Source organism: Pipistrellus kuhlii, unplaced genomic scaffold (assembly GCF_014108245.1).
Source record: "Pipistrellus kuhlii isolate mPipKuh1 unplaced genomic scaffold, mPipKuh1.p scaffold_m20_p_13, whole genome shotgun sequence".
Taxonomy (NCBI): Eukaryota; Metazoa; Chordata; class Mammalia; order Chiroptera; family Vespertilionidae; genus Pipistrellus; species Pipistrellus kuhlii.
In genome coordinates, this window is record NW_023425438.1 from 49,065,676 (window position 1) to 49,088,494 (window position 22,819).

At 54.8% G+C, this 22,819-nt stretch overlaps 1 protein-coding gene across 1 annotated transcript in view; it reads right to left on the minus strand.

Annotated features, from left to right (window-relative positions):
- The window catches only part of FBLN7 (fibulin 7), a 34,979-nt gene extending 13,184 nt beyond the window's left edge, over window positions 1-21,795 (minus strand). The window contains exons 1-4 of the mRNA XM_036436022.2: window positions 21,482-21,795; window positions 6,669-6,719; window positions 5,574-5,733; window positions 1,574-1,744 (exon numbers count right to left, since the gene is read on the minus strand). Coding sequence (XP_036291915.1) covers window positions 1,574-1,744; window positions 5,574-5,733; window positions 6,669-6,719; window positions 21,482-21,559 — 460 coding nt within the window. The 5' untranslated portion in view covers window positions 21,560-21,795. The remainder of the gene's footprint in view (window positions 1-1,573; window positions 1,745-5,573; window positions 5,734-6,668; window positions 6,720-21,481) is intronic.
- Between the last annotated feature and the right edge of the window lie 1,024 nt (window positions 21,796-22,819).

Sequence of the window (22,819 nt, forward strand, 5' to 3'; positions counted from 1 at the left end):
CAGAAGACAAAGAGGAACACATTGAAGATGCTCAGGGAAAGGCATCTCACCGGTGTTTTACGTCCCATCAAAATGACACCTGATGGAGAAGCTGCACCTTTCAGGAATGATGGGGAACTCAGGGGATTGCCCCCTGGAGGGACCGACTGGCAGATGTCTGCATGAGGACGGGGACATCACCCAGGGGCAGTGTCACAGAAGGGAGAGGACCACGGAGGGAACTTGCCAATAGAAGTGTCCAGTGCTGTCCGGCCCAAACAGAACAAAACTCTGCCCAGAGCTGGCCGGGCCTGTGGAGTTAGCTCCCAGTTTAGAAGGAATGCAGAGACAAAGGTGCCAACGCCCAGTTACACGTAAGCGCCAAGCATGGCGGCTGCAGCGACAAGGCTGTAGGACGCACAGGAAAGTGGTGAAGAGAGTGAACCCCAAGAGGACGCATCACAAGGGGAAAACCTCTTGTCCTTTTTCTTTGTCTTGATATGAGATGATGGAATCTCTCAGGGTCAAGGGAAATCCAGATACAAGAAATCCAGAATCTCTCAGGGTCAAGGGAAATCCAGGGTCAAGGGAAATCCTGGTGTGTCCGCCTGTGACACCACTTGTGCTTCCTGGCTAGCTGTTGATTGCTCTGCGAGCTGGTACCTGTAACCACCCTTCAAACCGGGTTCTTCGTTCTCCCCAGGGAGGGGAACCCAAGCCGAGACCCGTGGGTGTGGCGCCGCTCGCCTGTGCTTCTCAGGCCAACCCTCACGCCGGGACAGACGGCGCATAGCTGATGCTCCTGTATGTTTGCAAGCTCCTCACGCGTTCAAATGCTGCTCCTCAGAACCCACTTGGCATGTCCTATTTGCGTTTCCCTTCACTTCTTGGGCTACAATCATGGACATTCTGCCCCCGCAGACGTGCTATGAGCCTGGCCCTGGAAATGACTGGTATGCACGAAGATTGGACCATACATTTCTGAAAAGCCAACACGTGACACGTGCCAAGTCTGATTTCTCTCGGCATCAAAGGAGCACTGTTTCCAAACCCAACAGTGAGCAGAGGAGGCTTTCACGCTCACCCAGCGGCCTCCCCGGAGCCGGTCACACCAAGTCCAAATCAGACACAGAGGACACCCGAGGGACTTCTTCACCCCACAGGCCACCGGCGCCCTCCCATGCAGACGGCAGCCCAGAATGAACGAGACAACAGGAGCGTTTCTGTGCAGCGTCTCCCTCTTGTCCTTCCCCACAACCCACAGGAGGCGGGCGTCTCGGCCCCAGGGGGGGGGGGGGGAGGAGCGGAGCGAGGTGCCGAGGAACAGATGCTGGGGTCAGAGTGCTGGCGTCAGAGTGGATCAGCTTGGCCTGCCCCCCAGCTCTGTGGTCTCAGCCATTCTATGCCTCAATGTCCCCACAGGCAAAACAAGACTAGATTGTAGGGAGGATTTAGGCAGCTGGGACAGGGGGGGAACTGAGTCATCAGACACGGCGTCCGCTTTCCTGCGACTGAAAAATCAGGCTGAAGAGTCCTGAGGAATGCGCCCTCCTCCCCAGCAGGGCCCGGCCCCGGGCGGGGAGGAGGGACTGACCTCTGCAGTGGGGCTGCTCCCCGGTCCAGGTGCCGTTGGGAAGACACACCACACTGCTGGGCCCCACCAGCTGGAACCCGGGGTCGCAGGTGAAATGGACTTCGTGGTCCACTAAGTACTTGCTTCCAAACTTCCTGCCGTCCGGAGGGGCGTTCAGAGCAGGGCAGGAAACTACGGGAGAAAGGGAAGGACCACAGGGAGTTAGATGTCACTGTCCACGACCAGGCTCCTCCGAGCGCCTCCTCCAGGCTGCGCGCCAGGCTGCAGCTTCTAAATGTCTCATTGACTCCTCCGAGCGCGCGTGGCCGGGGCAAGCACTGCCCGCTCAGTGAAAGATGAGGACCGCGGCTCAGACGCCCAGTGCTGGGCGTGGGCCTGTCCGCGTGGGAAGCTCAGGCTGGGATTCCCCACAGCCGTGCTGACACCTGACACTCTGGGAGCCTCAGGCCGGGCGTGGCCTGTGTCCAGGCCTCGGCATCTGCTCTTCTCTCTGCCTGGGATGTTCTCTTCACAACATCCCATCTCTGGCTCCTTCTCACTCACATGGGTCTCCGCTTGAATGCAACCCAGTCCCAGAATGTCCTCAGACCACCATGCTTTGCTAAAAACCCCCAGGGCACCTGCTATGCGGTGATCTCCCTTCCCTTCCTTCCTAGACTTGTGCCCAGGCATCTTATCACCGTGTTTGTTTCCACACCTGTTGTCACTTTTCTCCCCAGGAAGCAGTTCAAGGGGGCATTATGCCTGGCCTGAGTCCCTGCTGCATGCCCAGCCCAGCCCAGCCCAGCCCAGCGCCTGCCCCACAGTGAGCACCCAGTTCACAATCCTTGAACACAGGAGTAAATGAAAAGTTATCTATTGTGTTCTTGCTATGTGCCAGGCACTAGTTAGGCACTTGGGAGAACCAGTGAACAAAACCCTGCTCTCTGAAGCCCTGTCTATCAGGAGAGAGACCATTGCTAACCCAGACCCAGGAGCAGGCGGCAGAGTGAGGTGAGAAGGGGTGTCGTGTAGGAAACAGAGCTGGGAATCCTGCGGGGTTGCACAGTGAGGGCTGTAGTTGTGAATGTGGTGGTCAGAGGAGGCTCTCTGGAGCTAAGAGTTAAAGATGATGGAGGCATAACCTCGCAGAATGCAGGACAGAGGGGACATGCGGTGCCTGACAGGCCTGAGGAATGTGGAGGGGACCGCTGTCAGGAGGGAAAGGAGTGGGTCTTTTTGGGGTGAAAAAATCTTTAAAAACCTCAAAGAAAGGAAACTACCTGCTGGAGCAACTCACAGGTTAACCATACCTGCATAGGTGGAATAGTATCTGGCACATAGTAGGTGCTCAGTAAGTGTTAGTGGAATGAAAGAATGGATACAGATCAATGCAAATCAATTTGCAGCCCAGGCGGCATGGCTCAGTGGTGAGCATCAACCCAGGAGCCAGGAGGTCAGAGTTTGAGTCCCAGTCAGGGCACATGCCCAGGTTGCAGGCTCAGTGATTCTCTCTTATCATTGATGTTTCTATCTATCCCTCTCCCTTCCTCTCTCTCTCTCTCTCTCTCTCTCAAAAAAAAAAAATCAATTAAAAACATTAAACATACTTAATAAAAAATCAATTTACAGCAATGATGTAGTAAAAAAAACTGGATAAAATATTTTTATATATTTTTAAATCTTCATAAAAGCATCAAGTAGGTATAAAAATAGTGATGAGAAATTAATCTGTGAAGAAATTTGAGAGGGTGATGGCAGCATTTATGCAATCAATGAGCAGTCACTTCCCCCATGTGAGCCAACGGTCTCTGTCCCATGGACGGTGTGCCCATGGCGGGCTCACTTCTCCACGCGCCCGTCCCAGTGAGTCTGCAGGCCACAGGGACGCCCCCTGCAGCTTCCACAATAAGCTGCGTGTGCAGGAGTGAGGTCAGGGGGAGCCACCCCACCACAGGCCATGGATGTGGAGGGAATGAGGCTGCCTGGGCAAGCCCTGCCGCCCACAGGCTGTGATGCTCACACAAAAGAGAGGCTGGGAATGCAGCGGGGGGATACTTAGGACAGAAGCCCAAAGAGGAAAACGTAGGAGTCCTCAGGACTAGAAATCATTCTTCCCGACTCCCCCAAAATGCCCTTAAAAAACAGCCAGTTTCCCACTAGCTGCTTGTTGACCTGGGGCGAGCATCTGGCTCCCGTGGCCCAGGTGCAGTCACCCCACCCTGACAGCTGCCGGACTCCATGTCCAACACACGGGAGAGGTAGAATGCTTGGTGGCTGGCAGTTTTTTGTTTTTTTTTTTAAAAAGAGAGTGGACCACTTAAAAAAATCTTTGCATGGCTGGAGGAAGAAAGACCCAGAACAGTGGGTGGGCTCTGACGGACACCAGGGTCTTCTCCTGCTTGTCCCAGGAATGGCTTTCACGTTGCCAAGGAGAGAAGAGGATTAGTGATTTAAGACCCACCGTGGTGTTAGAAATGACAGTGCAGTTTCTTCTCTGAAACTCCCGGGGCTGCAGGCAGCTCTGAGCCCGTGGGAAGAGGAAGGACCTGCGCATCAGACCTCTAACAGGGAAAAAAGTCATGAGCTTGCTGAAACCGGTTTGGCTCAGTGGATAAAGCAGTGGTCTGCAGACTGAAAGGTCCCAGGTTCGATTCCAGTCAAGGGAATGTACCTTGGTTGCGGGCACATCCCCAGTAGGGGGTGTGCAAGAGGCAGCTGATCGATGTTTCTAACTCTCTATCCCTCTCTCTTCCTCTCTGTAAAAAAATCAATAAAATATATTTAAAAAAAAAAAGTCACGAGCTTGGGGACCTGCTACTGCTAACTCACTTCCCTATGTAGCAGGAGGGATGGATGCCCTTGCTCTTCTCAGGGCCTGGCTGTGAGGAGCTCCCCCCCCCCCCCCCCCCAGCCGCTGGCACCTGGGAAAGGGTGAGGGGGTGTGGCTGGCAGGTCTGGCTCTGCGCAGGGCAGCCGAGGAAATCAGGAGTGGAGTCGGTGCTGTTGAGACTCTGGATTTGACAAAAAAGGTACAAAATCCAGCGCCTTCCCCGGGAAACTTCATCTCACACAACCAAGGTCCTTGATAATCCGTATTAAGTGCGTGAATGACATCAGATACACCACAGGCTTATGACTCCTCCTTCCCCCCAGATCCCATCCCCCTGAGGAGAGGCCGGAGGAAATCCAGCCCCCACTTCTGGGCCTTGGCAAGGTGAACACCATTCCTGGGACCAGCAGGAGAAGACCCTGGTGTCTGTCAGAGCCCACCCGCTGTGCTCACCAGATGGACGGATGTACCCTCAGCACCCTCTCCCCCCCCCCCCACTCCTTACCCACTGGCACAATGGGCTTCCTGCTGGAGGACTGGAATTCATGCCTGAAAAACTGCAGCCAGTGTTGGTTCCTGGATGGACCAGGAGGGCCGCCTGGTGCCAACACCCTCGGTGGCGACGTCGTGTGTGTTCCGGAGGATGCATGCGGGAACTCTGCTTGCCACCCAGTTTTGCTGTGTACTTAATGGTGCTCTAAAAATTAGTGTTAAAACTGAAAGGTCCCAGGTTCGATTCCGCTCAAGGGCATGTATGTTGGTTGTGGGCACATCCCCAGTAGGGGGTGTGCAGGAGGCAGCTGAACGATGTTTTCCTCTCATCCATGTTTCTAACTATCTTTCTTCCTTCTCTTTGTAAAAAAATCAATAAAAATATATTTTTTAAAATGTTAAACCCCAGACTGCAGCCAGCTGGAATCTACCTGGGTGGAGGAGGAGGTGGGGGATGGGGGAGAAACAGGTCTTGTTCTAAAAGTGGTGCCTTTTGAGGACTGAGACCTTAACATGTAGACGTGAGCATTGTGCAGCCTGGAATGGAAAGAGCTAAGCGGGAATAGGTGACATCCCGACAGGGGAGCCAGCAGGGGAGGCCAGGAGAGGACTGGGAACCACTGTGAGACACGGTCAAGTGTCACAGGTGAAGGGCCTGAATGCCCTGTGCCAAGCTGTGCCGACTCGGGGACCCACCTGGGGGGCTGTCGGGCCCCGCTCTGTTGGCAGAGCTCTGGAGCGCCGCCAGCCGGCTCCTCACGTTGCGGAGGCCCTCGGCGAAGCGTGTCTCCTGGACCTTCAGCAGCTGCTGCAACTGGCGGATGGCCGTGAGGACCTGCTGCTTGCTGAGGCAGCTCTGGGGACAGAAGGACCACCACCCACTGTGGCTGGTTCACTCGTTCTCGGCTTCCAAAGCCACCCAGACCCCTGGCCCAACAGGAGGACGTGAGAGTGGCCTCCTGGGCGTCCTTCCCTGCCCAGGGTTCCCGCTGGACCAAATGACACCCCAACCACAGGCAGCGTAGCCCTGTACATCCTTCTACAAAAGCAACACTCCCATCTTCGGAGCAAAGGGCAAAACTGATGATTCTCTGTGACTGGGTGGGGGACGCTGGTTTGTACCCAAAGTGCCTTATATTCAGAAGCCTTCACTCCAAGACGACCCCTACTCTGCACGCTAAATCAACGCTCCAAATCTGAGCCTTTGTCAAGTTTTTTCTCCTTTGGACTTTTTAAAAGCAGGTAGGCAATAAAACCTATAAAACAGGCAAAACAGGAACTTCCATAGGCCCCATACTTTTAACAATATAACAGGGCAAATAAGAAAAAAAACTATAGAGTTAAAAAAGCATTCAACAAAAGTCAATGCCCAGTTCTGATGATGTTTTAGAAGCTTAACACACACACACACACACACACACACACACACACACACACACGAAAAAGCCCTAGCTGGTTTGAACATTGGCCTGTGGACTGATGGGTCCTGGATTGGATTCCAGGCAAGGGCACATGCTCGGGTTCAATCTCCAGTGTGGGGCACGCAGGAGGCAGCCAATCAATGATTCTCTCTCATCACTGATGTTTTGATCTCTCTCCCTCTCCCTTCCTCTCTGAAATGAATAAAAATATATTTAAAAACAAGGCTTGTGCTCTGCATGATAAAGACTAACTTAAAGCCACAGCTGCATCATACTGAGTGATAAAAGTTTTAAGGTTCCCAATCTCAGCTGAGGAGTGAGGCTGGAGGAGGGGGAAGTGCAGTGGGTGGTGACAGGATGCAGAGCTCACCTGGGGGCTGCGTGTCACCTCAGCGTGGCCGCGCCTGACCTGACCCGTTACCTGCACGGAAACAAAGGAGAACATTAAGACGGCTACGGCTGTTTTCTGTAAGGATAGGCTTATGGATCAGTTTTCATCTTATTTTTTTTATACTGCCTTTTTTTCTACACGATTATTAGTTTTATAATCTACGTTTTTTCTAAAAGGGCAGCAGGGCGGCAGGAGTCACGGGGCTTCTGGCCACCGCGGTGGAAACAGAGTGGCCACGGCTCTCCCAGGGAGCCTGCCAGGCCGCGGCACCTCGGAGGTTTCGCCAGCAGATGACTCAGCGGCCTGACTCAATGGGCGCTTTTGACAAAGCTGACTCCCTGGAACGCGTTAACCCACGGGGAATCCTTGGCTTCATCCGCCCCGACCAGGGCCTGATGGGGCCTGGCCCCCAATGCAGCTGCTGGGAAGAGAAGTTTTGTTGGTTTCCTTCTTCCTCCCCCTTCCCCCCACCCCCCTGTCCTTCCCACGCAGGCCCGGGCGCCCGTGCAGCGCCTCCGGCAGCCCCTGCCTGCCCAGCATTGCCCAGACATCCCGCTCAGGCCTCACTTCCCACACCCACGCCCCTCCCTTAAGAAAGAGCTGCTTTGATTAGGTGGCTTTTTGTGGCTTATGTGTGGTTGACACTGAGAAGTTCACTTCAGAGAGTACTAGTAGCTGGAGCAAGGCTTGGGATTGTGTCTGTCACCAATGAAGATACAGAGGCTGAAAGTCCAGCTTTCCCTTGAGATCATGGGGCTTAGGCGCTGTGGCGTCTGGCTGCCCCCCCCCCCCCCCCCCGCCGCTCCTATCTGCCACCCTAAGCGGTCAGCGACCCTCTGCCCTGTCTTGTGCCGTCTCATTTGTCCCCCACAGGCCCTTGGACGGTGAGTGGTCTTCTTGATTCATCTGAAATAGAAATGGGTAACTCGATGGCCCAAGCAAAATACCCCACAGGAGTGAATTTCTAACTCTGCCAATTTCAGGCTGGGTGGCCTGGATGGTGGAGCGGGAAGTGGAGAGGGAGTGGAAGAAACATCCCTCTCCACCTTGAGCCAAGCCAGCAGTGCCTCCCTGCTGGGAGAGGGCTCGCTGGGCTAGGCTGCCCGAAGGGACACAGAAGGGCTGTTTTAAAATTGGGGAGAGGAGGAGGAGATCGGTGCCAAGACCACTGTCGCGAACCTGGGGGTGGCATGGAGCCCCAGAAAGAAGGGAGCGTGTGTGGAGGGAACTAGGTGCAGCAGCTACATGTGTCTACGCCCGTGCATGTTGGGGCACAACCATCCTCTGGTCTAGGGGGCCCTCTTCCTGGGGCCCCCAGTCCCCGCACTGTGGAAAATGAGTACCAGCTGCTTTCCCCCTAAATGCACATTAGGCGTGAGAAGGGCTCATCCGGTCATAACGGAAAACCCTTCAGACCAAGCACACTAAGGCCATGTCCCAGGCGGGAGGGAGAGGGGCGTTGTGGGTGGACCTGCTGAGGGAAGGTTGGGTAGCCGAGGCCCATTTATTCCTGCCTCCAGCATCGCAGGAGTGATGCTAGCAGAGGGAGATCCTTGAGAGCCTAGAAATAAATCCATGCAAAGATGGTCAATTATTAGTGCAAAGGAATCAAGAATACACAACGGGGAAGGAAAACAGTCCCTTCAACCGATGGTGTTGGGAAGACAGGACAGCCACAGACAAAAGAATGAAATGGGACCCACCATACACAAAAGTCAACTCAAATTGGAATAGACTTGAATGTAAGATGTAAAACCATAAAACTCGTAGAAGAAAACAAGTGGAAAACTCCTTGACACAGTCTTGGTAATTATATATTTTTGGGATTTGACACCAAAAGCAAAATAAGCAAGAAGGACTACATCAAATGAGAAAGCTTTTATACAACAAAGGAAACAAACCATCAATCAAATAAAAAGGCAACCTACTGAATGGGAGAAAATATTTGCAAGTAACACATCAGTTAAGGGATTAATATTCAAAATATATAAATAACTCACACAACAGAACAGCAAAGAAACCCAAAGAATCCTATTAAAAAATGGGCTGAGGCCTGGCTGGTGTTGCTCAGTGGTTGAGCATTGAGCTATGAACCAGGAGATCATGATTCCATTCCCAGTCAGGGCACATGCCTGAGTTGAGGGTTCGATTCCCAGAAGGGTGTGTACAGAAGGCAGCTGATCAACTATTCTGTGTCATCACTGATGTTTCTATCTCTCCCTCTCTGAAATCAATAATTCTATATGATAAAAGGGTAATATGCAAATCCACGAAACAGCGAACTGACGCTCAACGCAGGAGCTGCCCCCGGGTGGTTAGTGCACTCCTACAGGGGGAGCACCGGGCTCATGGCTGGCGAGCAAAGCGGTGGTGCCTGAGCCTCTCCCACTCCGACTGTGGACATCCCCCAAGGGTTCCCAGACAGAAAGAGGTGCAGGCTGGGCTGAGGGAACTCCCCATCCCCACCAATGCACAAATATTTGTGCACTGGGCCTTTAGTATAGACAAGGATCTAAATAGACATTTTCCCAAAGAGGACATGACTAACAGGTACATGAAAAGGTGAGTGACATCATTAATCAATCATCAGGGAAATACAAATCAAAATCACAATGAAATAGCACCTCACACCTGTCAGAATGGCTATCATCAATAAATCAACAAACACGTGTTGGTGAGGATGTAGAGAAAAGGGAACCTCCCACTGTTGATGGGAATACAGATTGGTGCAGCCACTGTGGAAAGCAGTATGGAAGTTTTTCAAAAATTAAAAATATAGCCCTGGCTGACATTGCTCAGTTGATTGGGCATGGTCCTGTCCACTAAAAGGTTGCCAGTTCAATTGATGGTCAGGGCACATGCCCAGGTTTTGGGTTCAATTCTTGGTAGGGGATGTGCAGGAGGCAGCCAACTGATGTTTTGTTCTCACATCAATGTTTCTCCCTCTCTCTTCCACTCTCTCTAAAAATCAATTTAAATTTTTAAATTAAAAATACAGCTATCTTATGACCCAGCAATTCTACTTCTGGGTACTTATCTAAGGAAAATGAAAACTGTCATTAAAAATGCACTCCTATGTTCACTACAGCATTCTTTTCTCTCTCTCTCTCTCTCTCTCTCTCTCTTTTTTTTAATTGATTTTTAGAGAGAAAGGAAGGGAGAGGGAGTGAGCGAGAGAGAAACATTGATGAAGGGAAACATCCACCAATTACCTCCTACAAGCCCTATTAGGGACTGAGCCCAAAACCCAGGCATGTGTCCTGACTAGCAATTGAACTGGCAACCTTCCTGGACATGGGACAATGCAAAACCAACTGAGCCACACCGACCAGGCTACAGCATATTCTCAACAGCCAGGACATGGATAGAGTCTAAGTGCCCACTGATGGATGAATGGAAAAAGAATGTGATATGATATATATATATGCATGCACACTTTGAATAATTATAAAGGCAATGTTTAATAAAATACATTTCATTTTCACAATTGAGCTATCAGCTGTTAAAATGTATATATATATATATATATATATATATATATATATATATATACAATTCCCTGCATATACAATTCCGCCATAAAAGATGAAGAAAATCCTGCGATTTGCAACAATATGGAAAGACCTTGAGGGCCTTATGCTAAGTGAAATAAGTCAGACAAAAAAAGATAAATACTGTATGATCTCACTTGTATGTGGAATGTAAACAACAACAACAACAACAAAAATTCTCTCTCATAGATGCAGAGAATAAATAGGTGGTTGCCAGAAGCTGGGGTTGGGTCGTCGTGAAAATAGCTGAAGGTGGTCAAACGATAAAAAGTTCCAGCTATGGGTCCTGGGGACCTAATGTACAGCAGGCGGTGTAGTCAACATATTTGAAAGTTGCTATTTGAAAGTTGCTAAGAGAGTAGATCATGAAAGTTCTTATCACAAGAAAAACAATTTGTAATTATGTGAGGTGATAGACGTGAACTAGACTTACGGTGGTGATCATTTCACAATAATAATATATGCACATATCAAATCACTAAGCTGCACACCTGAAACTAATACAGTGCTGTATGTCAATTACAGCTCAGTACAACTATTAATAGAAGAAACAAAAAGAAAAGCCCCCAAGAGGGGGGAATAAAGGAAGGTCCTTGAGGTCTTGGCAGCCAGCACGGGGTCTGGGCCAGGTACCAGGGAAACAGATTTAGTGCCTGCAGACGTGTTGCTTGATGAGTTGGCTGCAGCTGCTATTCCAAGGGTGGCTCCCTGATCCCAAAGTGCTAAATGGAGCCCTTGGGAGCCATGCTCAGCATCTGACACCTGTCGTTACCTGAATTCACCTGCAGAGCCAGGTGCTCAAGGGGTCTGCATTATGGGCACAAATGGGGCCGTGGAGGGCACAGGAGACCTGAGTGTGTCCCCTTTTCAGATCGAGAAGGCTTTATCATGTCACTTGGTCATAAAGCATACGCCCTACAAAACATTAAGACAAAGAACAAACCCCGTGACCAGCGACACCACTGCTAACTGCTGTTGGTTTTCTCTTTTGGATGGGACACACGTGCACACACGAGGGTCATCACCAGACGCTGGACCACAGGGCACAGGCTCCGTCCGCTTTCTTGTGGACATTGGGCTGTGGCTCCGTTTCACACCAAGGAAAAGAGCAGCTTATCAGACCCGAGCCTGGATACTACGTCTGCTCCTCTGTGCTCTTTCAGTCTGGGGAGGGGCTCCTTGCTCCCTCCACCTGTCTGCCCGCTTCCCTCCCACACTCACCGCATCCCCAGCTCTGGATCACGAGGAGCCTGGGACTGAAAACAAACCATTTCCTCCACAAATGCAGCCTGGATGAGGTCACTGGGGGGATGTGGGGGCCTCGGAGGCTCAGGGACACGAGCAAGTCGGACCCTCAGGTGTCACCACCTGCACTTCAGCCTGGCCCTGCCACAGCAAAGGGCTGGCTTTGGGCAGTCCCTTTCCATCTCAGGGGCCCAGATCCTAACTGCAAATCAACCACAGCTCACTGCCCTTCCAGAGCTGACTTCCCACTCCGGCGAAGGCTCCTGGGCTGTGATTAGGCAAAGGTCAAGTCCACACCTGGGAAGAAGGTGTCCCAGAGGCTGAGGAAGGCTGGCGTCAGGGCCCCAACTCCACAAACCTCTTTCAGGGCCTCGAGGGACCCTCATCTTAAATATTTGTAAAGAAATCCCCTCAGATGGTGGAGGTTTCCATCCCTTCCAAGCCTGGCTCCACTACCGGCTTACACCATGGATGATAAATAATGAAAAATAGTTTCCATTTCTTTAAATTAAAAACTTATTTGAAATGTGGGGGTGACAGAGGTGGCTCTGAGCACAGGCCAGTGCTGAGATCTGGGAGGGTGGGGCCTGGCCCTAAGGCTGTGGGGAGCCATGAGGCCACAGAGCTACACCTCACCCGCCTCCTGCCACCCCCACAGGGAAATCGTGCCCATGTCCCCCCATGTTCTCTCTCCAGCTCCTGCTGTGGAGGATCTAAAGGAGATGCCCAGAGCTCAGGGCGCTCCCTCCCTCTGAGCCGAGACAGGGCCCTGCCTGCTGGCCCAGGCGTGGATGGCGCAGATGACCTGTGTGCACCCCATTCCAGCTCACCCCATCACTTTGCCAGACTTGGTAGGTCTGACCCCTCCCACTCCATCCAGGCCTCCTGGACTTCTGGGCTCAGTTCATAAATGAAGTTTAGCCTGGTTGGCGTGGCTCAGTCAGTGACTGAGCATCAACCTTTGAATCAGAAGGTCAGTTTGATTCCTGGTCAGGGCACTTGCCCAGGTTGCGATCCCCAGTGTGGGGCATGCACGAGGCAGCTGATCAATGATTCTCTGATCAATTGATGTTTCTATCTCTCTCTCCCTCTCCCTTCCTCTCTGAAATCAATTTTTAAAAATCAACAAAATAAATAAATAAATAAATGTTGTTTAAGACACAGAGTCTGTTCTCAAGACAACAAGGGAGTGAAGCTCCAAGGACATGTGGGGTGCGTGGGGGGAGGGGTGTTCTTTGAGGCTCTTGTTCTCACGTGACCTGGCTCGATGGTCTCCCCACCGTGACAGTCTTGGGACAGTGACTCTGAGAACCATTTCAGTGACCCCAAAGCGGCCACAGATGACCCCGCAGACCTTGAGAGGCCGTCCCTGAGCTGGTTTCGCTTGAGCCGCAGCTATGCGTCTTGTCAGCGTTTTGCTAACGGGAACACATGTTTTGATACCGTTGGGTCTGCGAGGCCCGAGCACACTTGCCAAGTGGGTGCCTGCTGGCCAAGCTTGAGCCCTGGGCATCTGAGTCATGTCGGATCCGCGCGGGTTGCTCTCCAGAAGTTATTTTCATTTTGGACCGAGTCAGAGGTGGGTTCTACCCCCCTCGACATCGCCTATTCCAGTGGCCTTTGCCCAGCACCCACACGGAGGAGGGAAGAAAGCGGGTGCTCCTGGGGAAGGCCCTGTGGCCGTCAGGGTCCCCCAGAGAACAGAACCAAGAGGACGTGTATGGCACGTTTACATCTGAGAGAGGCAGTGAAGGCAGAGAGGTTTGCTGTGCAAAACTGGCTCATGTGATTGCAAGGCTGCAGGTCTACACCCGCAGGGCCGGGCAGGCTGGAACCCGGGAAGAGTGGAGGCTAGGACTTGGGAAGAGTGGAGGCTGAGACTGGGGAGGAGTGGAGGTTGGGACCCGGGAGGAGTGGAGGCTGGGACCCGGGAGGGGAGGAGGCTGGAACCCTGGAGGAGTAGAGGCTGGAATTGGAGAGGAGCAGAGGCTGGGACCTGGGTGGAGCGAGGCTGCAGCTCGAGCCCAAGGTGAGAAGCATCATTGCGGTCTCCGTCGGGATGTCAGTCTTTGGGATGGAGACCCACACTCCTGCTTTAGACTTTAATGCTATTTACTTCCAAAAATTCCCTTCACAGCAACTCCTAGACTGGTGACTAACCAACTGCCTGGATGCTGTGGCCCAGCTGAGTGGACACATAAAATGAACCGTCTCCTCAGACAGAGCCTCCCTCTAGGGTAGGGGTGTCGAACTCAATCAGAGAAGGGGCCAAAATCTAAAATCCAGCCTAAATCGCGGGCCGAATGGTTTACTGAACAGTCATAAACTGTCATTGTGATGGAAACGCAGTGGAGTGCAGTGATGACAGCGCGGTGCGGGCCACATTGCAAGGCCTGGCGGGACGGATTTGGCCCGCGGGCCTTGTGTTTGACACATGTGCTCTAGGGTCTGTGCCCGGGGTGCTCAGGGCATTTTGGGTTTTTGCCATCCCGGCCGCCCATAACTGTATACATACACCCAAGCCCCCTTCCCATCTGCTTTTTAAAGCGGCCAGGAGAGCCAAGACTGGTTTGGCTCAATGGATAGAGCATCGGACTGCGGACTGAAGGGTCCCGGGTTCAATTCTGGTCAAAGGCATGTACCTTGGTTGTGGGCACATCCCCAGCGGGGGGTGTGCAAGAGGCAACTAATCGATGATTCTCTCTCATTGATGTTTCTGACTCTCTATCCCTCTCTCTTCTTCTCTGTAAAAAATCAATAAAAAATAAAATAATAAAAAAATAAAGTAAAATAAAGCGGCCAGGAGAGTGGGGCCGCAGTGGGTGCCAAGAGCTGGCCTATGGCCACACTTCACAGGAGTCACTCACAGTATGCTCACGTCAACCACAGGAGGTGGCACCATTATTGTGCCCACTTAGGGAGCCAAGTAGTCACGGCGACACACCTAAGACCTCAACCTCAGGGCCCCTTCCCCGGGCCCCAAAGCAACAGGAAGGCTGGGCCCACTCTAGAGGAGTCCTCGGGAACCCAGGAGCCCACCTCCTGATCTCGTGACGCAGAACCCCTTGCTCCCTTGAGGGCCACCTCTGGTCATCTGCCCCTGGCCCCTCTGCATGCCTGCGGGCAGCAAACAAGCCACAGATAACTTTGAAATCCGGGTACACAGGACGCCCACTCGAATGAACCGCCAGACAGACCTAGGAAGAGCAGGAATGAGGGAGAGTGAGCCCAGGCAGTCCTATTGGACTCACTTCCCAAACCCACCTGGTTCTTCCACCTGCTTGCTGTCCCGTTGCACGTTCACCTGCAGACCGGTTGTGCCTTTAATAGCATCAGTGTTGTCTTCAGTCAGTATCCCCCCCTAAGGCCCATCCACTCGGAGAGTGTGTTCACCCGGGGCAGCCAGGACGAGGGGCTCAGAGAAGGCCCCCAGCTTGTGTGCAGCCCCTCTGAGTTCCCCACTGCCGCCCTCCCCCAACACAGATAGGCCCTCCCAGGCATGTTAGCACAGTGCTGGCTGTTTCAGTGCAACACACGTGTGTGTTCATCCACACGTGATCCAAGACTCATGTGACTACTGAAACTGACACCTGCGTTTGCCGAAGGCTGGTCTTCTACCTGGCTCCGCGGAGGTGGGGTGAGAGGGCGGGAGCCCAGGGCCTGGTCCCGGCAGGAAGGATGGGCAAACCCGAAGGAGGGACAATGAGTGCTGTACCCTTGGCTGTGGCGTGGGTTCCGGGCCTGGAGTCCTTATTCTTAGAGTAACCAGCCTGGAGCTGTGGCAAATGAAGCAGGTGGTGTTTATCCGTTGCCCCAAACGAGAGAAAACCCCCAGTGTTTCTGGGCGCAATGCACCTGTGCTGTCCTGGACGCCGGCATCTGCGGCCCACCTGCTCTCCATGTCCTCCCTCTCCTTCCTGGGATCTCTGAGGCCGGGGGGGGGGGGGGGGGGAAGGGGGGGGCAGACAGCATCCCTTCCTTGTGAAAACCCCGCAGGGGGTCCCCGCCCCCGCCCCCGGGAGAATTCAGGCACGGCCCCCCCCACCCCCCCATGGAGCTGACCATGCACTCGTTTCTGTAACAACTCGACATAAACTTGGCAGCTCACAACACAAACGATCACTTCACAGTCTGTAGGTCGGAAGTCGGACACGGGGCTCCCAGGTGTCAGGGCTGGGAAGACAGATGTCTCTGAGGGGCATGGCTCTGCCTCCCTCTGCTCTGAGCTCAGCGTTGGGACCCCCGTGCTCCACACGCCTCAGCACACTCCTTTCCACCGCAGCCTTCGCACTGGCCGCTTCCCGCGCCCAGAAAATCTCCCGTCCTCAAAGCCAGGCTCCCGTGTCCACTTCCACCAGAAGCCCCGCTCTCAGAGAGCCCCGACCTGCCTGCTGAGGACAGGAACCCAGCCTCCCGGCAGCACAGCACCACGCCAGTGTCTGCTTTGATCCATCTCAGGGTAATGTGTTCTCTCCCCGCTCGTGCTCTGTGACAGCAGGGCCTGGGTCTGCCCCGTCTTCTCTCCCCGGCTCGTACAGAGGCTCACTGCAGACCCGGTTCTCTGGCTTTCACTTTCTCCTTCGCAGGACCCGTGAGAGGGGCGTGTCCATTGTGCCCGCTGGGCAGAGCGGGAGCCCCAGTCACAAGGGGCAGGGACGTGCCCCAGGGCACGCAGCAGGAAGGGGGCGCAGACAGGCCTGGGCATCTTCCGCTCTGACTGCTCTGCCGCCCAGGCCCAGAGCAGCAGCGGCCGGCGTGGGGCCGTCTCAGGATGCAGGGGTGGAAGGAGTGCGTTATCTTACTGCGGGCTCCTTCCGGGAGGGGGAAATCTCTAATGAAAAGGCCTAGATCGCAGGAGCCCCGAGGGGTCAGGCGAAGGCACACATGGGCTTGCTCCCGTGTAAATGACGGCCTGGTATCTGTCATTCCCTCAAGCGGTTCCGTGCTGCCCGGAGTCTACAGACACCCTGCCTTGGAGGTCTGGGCGCTTCCCTCTCCTCCCTCTCTGCCTGAAGCCGTCTGCTTCTCTCAGCTCCCTGGGCTGCACAGCGGGTACCAGTCATGCTCTCGAACCCGGACCCTGCCCCCCTGCACAGGTGGGTGAGCAGAGGGAGGGTCTGCTGGGGCCGCAGTGCACCCTCCCCTTTAATGAGGGTCCAGAGATAGTGAAAGGTCTGAGCCAGTGGCCAACCCGATGGCCTCAGTGGACAAAGGGCAGCGTGGGGACGTGGAGGCCCTGGAGCTCCACCGGCCTCCCGTCTCTCTCTCCGCTCTGGCTGTGAACAGTGTCACATCTCACTCCTGCTGGGACACCAGCCCCAGGACAAGTTCCCCGAGCCTTGCTCTCCCTGGGAAGGTCCTGGAGGCCAGGCTGCCAGAGGCGTACACTGTCCCAGGCACAGGGGCAGGTGGATGTGCTGAAATGGGTCGGCCTGGGTCCTGTCAGATGTCTGTTCCCTCTTTAGTGAAAGTGTGTGTAACGGCCTGCATTTAGGTCCCAGGCAGTTTCTGAGAAGCGTGGAAGATGTTGGCAGAAGGTCTGAAAGGATCTAGAAAGTTCTGCCACCCAGGGAGTCTGCAGGAGTCCAGCAGCCCCACTGCTTCCCTGTGGGTCATGGGAGTGACCAGCACAGTCCGGCCTGTCAGTAATCAGGAGAGGAAGACTCCTCCTGGGGCAGCGGCCGGGACGCAGGTCTGGGCAGGCGTGTGGAGGGGGGAGCAGCCTCCCAGATCACGGTGGTTTGGTGGTCCCGGGATCCAGGCTGGTGTCCACAGGATCCTCCGGGGCCAGTGGGGCTGGGAGCGCACTGGATCCTAACTCAGAGACCCCAGGCGGACCAGGAAACCGCTGCTGCTCTCGGTCCACACCCCCCACACCCACTGCCCGAGGCCCTGGGGCCAGGCGCTGCCCTGGGGTAGAGAGGCCTCCGCTCTCCCTGCAGTCAGGGCGCCCCGACAGGGCTGGAGCCTTTCCTAAAGGTGCGGGGAGCGGGAGGCGCGGGGAAAGCCAGCACGCCCGCAAGGCCTCCCTTTGCCTCCTGCCCTGCTGCTCCCTTCCGTCCAAGCACGGGGGCCTTGGGGGTGCATCTCTGGGTCCCGTGACGGAAGGTTTGCAGCAATCGCTACAGGCCTCCTGCCACCCCCACAGACTGCCCACGTCTGCAAAGGCACGGCCGCTTTTCCCAGAGGAAAATCTGTTCTCCCCCCTATCCATCTGGGCTGGCCTTGTGACCTGCTCTGGCCAACAGGATGCAGGGGACGCAAAGTCCCAGGACTGGGTCTGTGTTACCACATTGTCTGGTTTCTGTGTCTGATGTCCTGGCTTCTGGGGCCTGTGGACTCAGGCCAGCTGATGGCTGGAGCTCTGGGACAGGGAACACCCTCCCTGCCCCCAGCACACCTTTTACAGCAAACCAGCCCATCCCCCTGCCTTTTCTACTCTTACATTCCTGAGACACCAGCGCCCCACACCCACCCACCCAGTCTACCCGCCCCAGCAGCCCGGGTCAGGCACAGACCGCTGGGGCACCCCACACTGGATGAACCTAACTCCCAGGCCATGCTAGGACAGGGTCTCAGGAGCTCTGGCGCCTTCTGCAAAGAGTTCCCAAGAGCTTGACACCAAAAGCGCGATCCATAAAAATGAAAAAAACGATCAACTGGACTTCATCTAAATGTAAACCCTTTGCTCTGGGGAAGACACTGAGACAAACTACTGGGAGAAAACACTTGTAACTCACAGATCTGAAGGAGGACTTGTATTTAGAACATACAGAGAACACTCAAAGCTTGCTAAGGAAACAACCATTTTTAATTGGGCAGAAGGCCTGAGCAGACACTTTATGCAACGACTGACTACTCATCTGACAAATAAGCACACGAAAAGCTTCCCAAAGTAATTAGTCCTTCGGGAAATGGGAATCCAAACCTCAAGGAGAAACACTATTCCGATGACCCAGGAGCCAACAAACCAGACAGCACTCGGTGCTGGCGAGGATGCGGAGTAATGGAGCCTTATACACTGCTGGTGGGAACATGAGATACAACTAATGGGGAAGATTGTTTGGCAGTTTCTCCTGAAGTTAAACACACACTTGCCACATGACTCAATAATCCCACTCCTAGATGTTTACCCAAGAAAAATGGCCATTTTCATTCCCACAAAGAGCCGTGTGGGAATGTTCATAGCAGCCCTATTCACAATCACCCAAAACACGGGAACTGTCACCACGGGTGTCATTCAGTTCAGCCGGGGCATTGATCAACAAACTGGCCCTGGATGGCATGGCTCAGCTATTGAGTGTCAACCTATGAACCGGGAGGTCAGGGTTTGATTCCTGGTCAGGGCACCAAATGCCAGGGTTGCAGGCTTCATCCCTAGTGTGGGGAGTGCAGGAGGCAGACTTTCAATGATTCTCTCATCGTTGTTTCTCTCTCTCTCTCTCTCTCTCTCTCTCTCTCTCTCTTTCTCTCTCTCTTTCTCTCCCCCCCCCTACACTCTCTCCCTCTCCTTCTCTCTTTCCTTCTCTGAAATCAATAAAAATGCATTTTAAAAAGCATGAAAAACCATGTGCATCCACACAGTGGAAGACTACCCAGCAGCGGTAAAAGGACCATGGGTACTCGGGACAACATGGAAGAATCTTAACTGCGTTGTGTTAAATGGGAGAAGCCAGGCAAATGGCTGTGCGCTTGTGACTCTGTGGGGAAGACAACTGTAGGGCGAAGAGCAGGTCGGTTTGGGGGCACTGCCCTGTGTGCTGTCTGTGTGGTGGTTACCATGCACAGGGTATGGTTCTGCGGCCAAAACTGCGGACATGTGCCCCACACACATTTCCCTTGAGCATTTCAAATGGAGGAATTTGGAGCCGGTGACATCGGAACCCAGAGAGGTTCTGGGGAGGGGGGGCTTTTGAACACAAATACCAACCCCCAGGCAAGGAGCACGCTGAGACTGAACCCCCGCGTGCCCAGCGCGGGGCACTGTTCAGTGTTCTCCCATTCAGAATGGACAGCAGTGTTAAGAAAGGGCCCCCCACTCGTGGGATCCCCAGACTGCTCAACCTTCCTTCTTCCCCAGGACCACCTGCTCTCCTCAGCACGTCACCTGCAAAGGGGCTCAGGACAGATGTGCTAACAAGGAGGACACAAGAGGAAAGCCATGGAAATCCTCAAAAGAGCAAATGAGACTGTCCGTCCCCTCAAGGTCCTCCTGCAGGCCCTTGCAGAAGCAGCTTCCTGCCATCCTATACCATGCATGCACGCACACATACACGAAGGCACAACACAGACATGTGCATACGTGCACACACACTATCACACATATAACCAAGCATTCACAGACACAGAGGCGTGCACACACAGTCACAGACACCAACACACATATACACACACCATGTCACCTAATACAACAAAGTGAGCACACACGGGGATCAGGCACCCTTGATGCCTGTGGGCTGCTGCCAGAAGCTCCCGTGCCTGTCCCTCAGGGTCCTTGGGTTGTGTGTCCCCCGCCTGTCTCTTCTGTGGCAGGAGATGCTCCCCTGGATATAAGTCATTCTCCAAACACTTGCTAAGTCTCCACCAGCCAACAGGTCTGGCCCGCGGCTCATCCTGTGTTCAGATCAGGAAAACTCCAGTCACACAAGTCACTTCAGGTCCTCATGAGTCCAACCCTTGTCCACTCAAGTTTTTCTGCCTTCAACCCCTTCCTAGTCCATAGCTTTTAACGCTGAAAGCTGGGGTTCCCTGGGTTTCAGGCACCTGCTTGATTAAAATCACTAGGGACTTTTTAAAAATACTGATGCCTAAGTCTCAACCCAGACCAGCTGAGTCAGAATCTCTGGGTGAGGCAGGCACCAGGATTTCTAGAAGATCCCAGCCGGGTCCTGCTCAGACCACCACCAGCATGCCCACGCTCCATTCATTCCACTGAGCTCCCACGGGAGCTGGTCCCTGCCCTGAAGTGGGAAAGACGGACCATAAACCTATCACAATGAGTCATTATAAACGTCAGTGGGTGCAGCAGGCGTGTGCAGGCCTTCCCTCCCGGCACTGTTACTGCCGTGGGCGGTGTTGTGGGGCACAAGCTGCGCTTCCGCAGAGCGGGAGCCGCTCTGACCCTGGAGCTCACCTGGCGGTGCTGGCTGCGAATTCAGCACATCCAGGTCCACCTTTGGAAGATGTATTTTAAAAATACATATGTTTTTACTGATTTCAAAGAGAAAGAGAGAGATAGAAACATCAATGATGGGAATCATCGATCGACCGCCTCCTGCACTGGGGATCCAGCCCATCGAACCCAGGACCCTTCAGTCTGCAGGCCGATGCCCTATCCACTGATCCATACCAGCTAGGGCCGGAAGATGCATTTTTATCTGGGCAGCTGTGCGGACAAGAAGGGGCTTTTTTTTAAAAAAAAAAAAATTAAATTTATTGGGGTGACCTGGTTATTTAACATTATATGCGTTTCAGATGTACACTTCTATGATACATCTGCTGCTTATTGCATCGTGTGCATTCTTACCTTAATTTTCCTCACCGTTGTGTGCATTCTTATCTTAATATTACTGCTTTATATATAAGTGAGTCTGGTCCAATCAATAAACACAGTGAGACGCCATTGCACACAAACGGAAGGAGGGAAAGTGAACCAGGAGCCCGCGGGCGCGTGGGAAAGTCCGCGGCGGCAATGGGACCAAGGGAAGCGCACGGAAGCGGGAGGCGGGGACTCTGACCCAGCCCGTACCTGCACTGCTCCTGGGGACCCGGCAGAGAACACATTTCATAGCCAGGGAGACCTTCCCCCAACCCGACCCCGGCAGAACCCCTTGGCCTCGGAAGCGATGGACTGCGCGGTGACCAGCAGGAGGACGGGAGGGTCTGGCGCCTGCCCCTGAGCAGCAGCCCTGCCCCGGGTCGCTCTGAGCCCTTCGCCCGCGCCCCCAGCGGAGGTGATCCCGGTCCGGCACCGGCCAGGGGGCGGGGGACACTGACCTGGGCGCCCAGCGGCGCCGGGCCGGCGACGAGCAGCAGCAGGAGGAGGAGGAGCGCGCGGGGGCCGGGGAGCCGCATCTCGCCGGCGGGGACCTCTCTGCCTGGAGGGAACGCCGCTGTCCGCAGGCTGCCAAGGGTGTCCCGCCGGTGCCGAGGGTGTCCAGCAGATGTCCAGTGCGTCCAGCCCGCAGGGTCCGGGCGGTGGGAGCGCGGCGGCCGCTGGGAGGGAGCAGAGGGAGCGCAGTTAAGCCGGTGCGCGCCGCCCCGGGCGCCTGCGGCCACCAGCGCCCTGGCCGTGCAGCGGGGGCGCGGAGGGAGGCGCCGGCCCCCGGGCGGGGAGGGAGGAGGGGCCGCCGGCCAGGAATGCGCCTGGAGCGCGCCCAGCTCGAGCCGCAGGCGGCGCCACGCCAGGACCTGGCCGAGGGGGGGGGGGGGGGGGGGGGAATGTGCAGGGCCCCGGGGAGGGCAGCGGGTCCGCACGGAGCACGAGGCCAGGCTGGACGCGCACCGGCGCGAGGCCTCCTGCCTGGCCCCTGCCCGGCCCCAGCCCGGCAGGGAGCCTGCAGCTGACACCCCCCCCCCCCACACTTCACGCCCAGTGCGACGCCCACCCAGTCTGTCCACTCCACAGCCACGCGAGCACCATCCTCTGCCCAGTGTGGCGAGGAGATGGGCTTCAGAAACTCGACAGGAGGCCCACCGAGCTCTCCATCCGCGGAGGCTAGAGTCCTTCTACTGTTGGGGTTCAGGGACTCCCTGCTCAGGGACTAGGCACCCACTGTCCCCCGCCACCCAGACGGAAGGGGACACAGTCTCAAATGGAGGCGAGTTGTGGGGACACTGGCGCGTTGCTTTGCTGCAAACGGTGGGGAAACAGCGCTGGGCAGGGCAGGCGTGAGCCGTCTGAGGTCCCCTGCACCGTGGCCTGTAGGAGGAAGCAGATGGCCTCCCCGCACTCCTGGAAAACATTATCTAAGTTCTCACTGGAAAATGTTTTCAGAGGCAGCGCTGCAGATGGCACGGTGCACACCATGTGTGCCAAGCCCCACACCGAGTCCTCTCCTGCACCTCACGTAGCAGAGCCCACTCGGAGCTCAGCAAGTGTTTTCCTTGGAAGGCAGCAGGGGTTTGGGAGTCCCCTGGGAAGCGTGGGGCAGAGGGCAGCGGACACCTGAGCGTTTACTACCCAGAAAACCCATGGTGCCTCCCTGGCCACCTTCCTGCCAGAGGAAGTGGAGCGGCCCATGTAAGTGCACGTGGCATCCCTGGTGAGACGTCTTGAAGAGAGACCTGGGCAGCACTGCGGCTCCCTTGTCCAGGTGGAAGGGGCCAGGCAGC